The following is a 4,146-nucleotide window of genomic DNA, read 5'->3' as shown; positions in this document are numbered from 1 at the left end:
CTTTATCCACTTTTCCATGCTGCATATCAACATTATTAAGATATCTAAATATCTTACTATGGTTCACACTTCACACCTTGGGGATTTCATTATAAAAGTTTTGGGGAAATTAACCTATTCTCTTACTTCTTGAGAGTATATTTCATGATTAGCTCTCCTATGACTCCTCAGGGAACTATAACCTAATAAAACAATCCTTTGGCAACTTCCACAGTCAACAAACTGGTCAGCATTTCTTGGTAGTCTAACATTCCAGGCAACACATATGCCATTAGGAGTTTGAGAAAGTACCAAGTCTTGACTGTTGGACCAAAGGAGCAAGTCAGAAGGTAAACAACTAAAAAACAATCTTTCAAATCAGTAGAAAATGGCATACCCAATTAAAACAAATTCTTAATCATGCACTAAATTCTGCTTTTATGAAAAAGACAAGATAAATTTAATCAGTCTAAAAATAATGAAGGACTTGGGGATGCAATGGTTTCTGTTGTTACTGTATATGCTGTCTGTAATACTTCTGTATTGACTGCAAATTTTTATCTGTTCCCCCCAAATTTAAAATTTTAGTAACATTCAAGGAATATGGAATTGTTTGAAGATTCATACAGGGAAGTGAGGATCAATAATTCTTACCAACTTGTTGCTGTGCAGCTCTGTTTTGAGAATGTGAATAGATCCTGCATCAAAAACCCATATTCTCCCATTCCTCGCCTAATTCTCTATGTGTTCTTTGGCTTTGGGGCTGTGCTGGCAGTATTTGGCAACTTGCTGGTCATCGTTGCCATCCTTCACTTCAAGCAGCTGCACACACCTACAAACTTCCTCATTGCCTCCTTGGCCTGTGCTGACTTTTTGGTTGGACTCACTGTGATGCCCTTCAGCATGGTGAGGTCTGTGGAAAGCTGCTGGTACTTTGGGGAGAGTTACTGTAAATTTCACACATGTTTTGATGGGTCATTTTGCTATGCTTCTCTCTTCCATTTGTGTTTCATCTCCATTGATAGATATATTGCTGTCACTGACCCTCTGGTCTATCCAACCAAGTTCACTGTGCCCATTTCTGGTATATGTATTGCTGTGTCCTGGGGCTGTTCAGTAACATATAGTTTTTCTCTCTTTTATACAGGTGTCAATGATGATGGGTTGGAGGATTTGGTAATTGCTCTCACTTGTGTGGGAGGTTGCCAGGCTCCAATGAATCAAGACTGGGTTCTCTTTGGATTTCTTTTGTTCTTTATACCAACAATTGCCATGCTTATTTTATATGGCAAAATTTTTTTGGTGGCTAAACATCAGGCTAGAAAGATAGAAAGTACAAGCAACCAAACTCAGGCCTCTGCAGAGAGCTATAAGGACAGAGTGTCCAAACGAGAGAGAAAAGCTGCTAAAACCCTAGGGATTACTATGGCTGTGTTTCTTGTCTCTTGGCTGCCCTATTTCATAGATTCACTAATTGATGCTTATATGAATTTCATAACTCCTCCTTATGTCTATGAGATCTTAGTGTGGTGTGTTTATTATAACTCAGCTATGAATCCCTTGATCTATGCCTTCTTTTACCCTTGGTTTCGGAAAGCAATAAAGCTTATTGTGAGTGGTAGAGTCTTGAGAAATGATTCTTCAGCAATGAATTTGTTTTCTGAAAAAGCAGAAACACACAACTGAGAAAGTCTTTGTATAGAATTCCAAATTTATGTAGATTGAAAATGAAAGATAAACTAAAATCTCTTATGGTCAATTCAAAAAATATAATATATTTGTCAAATTTATAGAAAATTGCATTGAACTGGTGATAGTCTGGAGACATTTTTGCCATTATAAACTAAGTTGTTTTCAAATTAATGTCAGAAGTAGATAGTGTTTACTGACAATGTGAAAGTTGTATAGAAATACAACTATCAGTTATAAAATGGGGGAAGCTAGGGGTGACTAGGTTGCACAGTGAGTAGAGCACTGGCCCTGGAGTCAGGAGGACCTGGGTTCGGATCCGGCCTCAGACACTTAACACAAAAATAAACTAGTCATGTGACCTTGGGCACTTAATCCCAATTGCCCTACCCTTCCTCTTCAAAAAAAAAAAAAGCAAAAAATAAAATAAAATGGGGGAAGCTGACCCAAAGAGGTCCAAGACAGAAGCAGAGACTCAATATGTACCAAAATATTCATAGCAACTTTCTTAATGTAGCAAAGAACTGGAAACAAAGAAGATGCCCATTAATTATGAAAAGATGAGGGCATTGTGTATAAATTAAGTGGAATATTATTTAGTAAGGAATAATGAATATGATGATGAATTCCTTTAGTAAAGGAACCCTTATCTTAGATGCAAACCTTGGGAAGATACACATTGCTTGAGTACTCTTATCATATATGCCACTTTTAGTGCAAGGAAGTTATTTCACTGTGCATTAGTTCATACAAATCTTCCCAAGTTTGTCAAATTTGCATGATGAAACAACAGACAGTGATTCCAACAATGTAAATGAAAAGGTAACTAAATGGAAACTAAACTCTGATTAATAAAAAAAATTATAGAAATAGCCCCAAAGAACATATAATGAAACAAAACTCTCCATTCTTAACAAATAGGTGAGAAACAAAGAAAGTGGAATGGTGGGTGCAATATCAAATGTAATTACTGTGTCAGTCTTTTGTTTTGTATGTTTGTTTAACTGTTTTTCTTTTTTACCAGGGAGGGTCTAAGTCTGGGGTGAGAGATGAGGACTGATAAAAGGGATGTAACAGAATTCTCAGCGATATAAAAACAGAAGGCATCAATATGTATTTGTGTATTCAATGAAGGGATTAAACTAATCTTTTTCCTCATCAATACTTAGACATTTTATAAGAAAATAGATTTAAAGTTGGAAAAGACTGAACTTTATATTTGTTTTTTGCTTCTTAAAATAACTTAAAATTTGCATTTTGTCTTTGTAGCATTTTTACCAATGTTTGGTATCCCCCAAAAAAGGGAATAGCAGCAGATAGCATTTAGATATTATTTTATTCTCATGATACTTCTAGGTGATAGGTATTGCTATCCTCATTTTACAAGTGAGGAAACCAAGGCAGAAAGAGGTTAAGTGACTTGCCCAGGGTCACACAAAAAGGAAGTATCTGAGACTGAGGTTTGAATGCAGGTCTTCCTGATGTCAGGAACTGTGTTCTATCCATTCTTCCACCTCATTGCCTCAAAGCTACTGAAACTTTCTTAAAAAATAAATAGGTTGCAAATAATCAAATAGCAGCATCCGCAATGTACTGTTTTCTATCTTCTGTGCTTTTGAAATAAACACCCTTTGTAAATTCTCTTTTATGCTGTAGCATGTGTTTTACCTTTTCTCCTATAGTGTAAGCCAGCCTGGCAGTCTCCCTCAGGGACTTGAATGGGAGAGAAAATGTTAAAAAAAAAAATAGTCCATTTTCAGGTAAATCTATTTGTATTACCTCTCTAATAGTTATTTCCACACCCACAAAAAGGAGAATTGTTTCCACAGAATTGAATGTGTGAGACATACATACCAATGGGTTGGTGGTAGGTTTGAAAAATCTTCAGAATACTCCTTTCCTTGTCCCTCCCCATGTCAACTTCTATTTCTGTGCTAAAAGTATATTTTAAACAACACACTGGACTGTTTTTGGAAATCATCCATATGTTTCTGTCTCAATTTTTCTTCCCAAAGTGAGCATGCAACACTCTCTTACCTCTGAGTTGGGCTGTGCACATTAGAATGTAGTTTTTTTTTTAAATGCATCCTTTCTTTTATGCGTGCAAGCTGACGCAAAGCAAATTGTTCTTCCATGATTTTAGGACCTGCTCTACCACTCACCAATAAATCTGCTTTAGAACATCAAGATGATTTTTAATAGTCATGTGCCCAGCTGTCACAGAGAATTTTTTTGTTCTGTTTTTTTGGAGGGCAATTGGGGTTAAGTGACTTGCCCAAGGTCACATGGCTAGTTTTTTTTTTTTTAACGTGTGTTAAGTGTCTGAGCTTGGATTTGAACTCAGGTCCTCCTGACTTCAGGGCCCATGCTATACTCACTGTGCCACCTAGTTGCCCCATGTCACAGAGATTTAAAGATAAACTTGTTTTAACTCTATTCTTTTTTTTTTTTAAAGCAATCAGGGTTAAGTAACTTGCT

At 36.3% G+C, this 4,146-nt stretch overlaps 1 protein-coding gene across 1 annotated transcript; it reads left to right on the top strand.

The window, feature by feature from the left end:
• Positions 1-582: 582 nt before the first annotated feature.
• LOC138153024 (trace amine-associated receptor 9-like) lies at positions 583-1,665 on the top strand. The gene has a single exon (XM_069077153.1). The coding sequence runs from the start codon at positions 583-585 to the stop codon at positions 1,663-1,665; it is 1,083 nt and encodes a 360-aa protein (XP_068933254.1).
• Positions 1,666-4,146: the final 2,481 nt, after the last annotated feature.

This window comes from Petaurus breviceps, unplaced genomic scaffold (assembly GCF_028583685.1).
Source record: "Petaurus breviceps papuanus isolate PSGF00001 unplaced genomic scaffold, PetGlider_PUasm1.0 90977, whole genome shotgun sequence".
Lineage (NCBI taxonomy): Eukaryota > Metazoa > Chordata > Mammalia > Diprotodontia > Petauridae > Petaurus > Petaurus breviceps.
The sequence above is the reverse complement of the archived record's forward strand: the minus strand, read 5'-3'. Positions and strand labels throughout refer to the sequence as shown.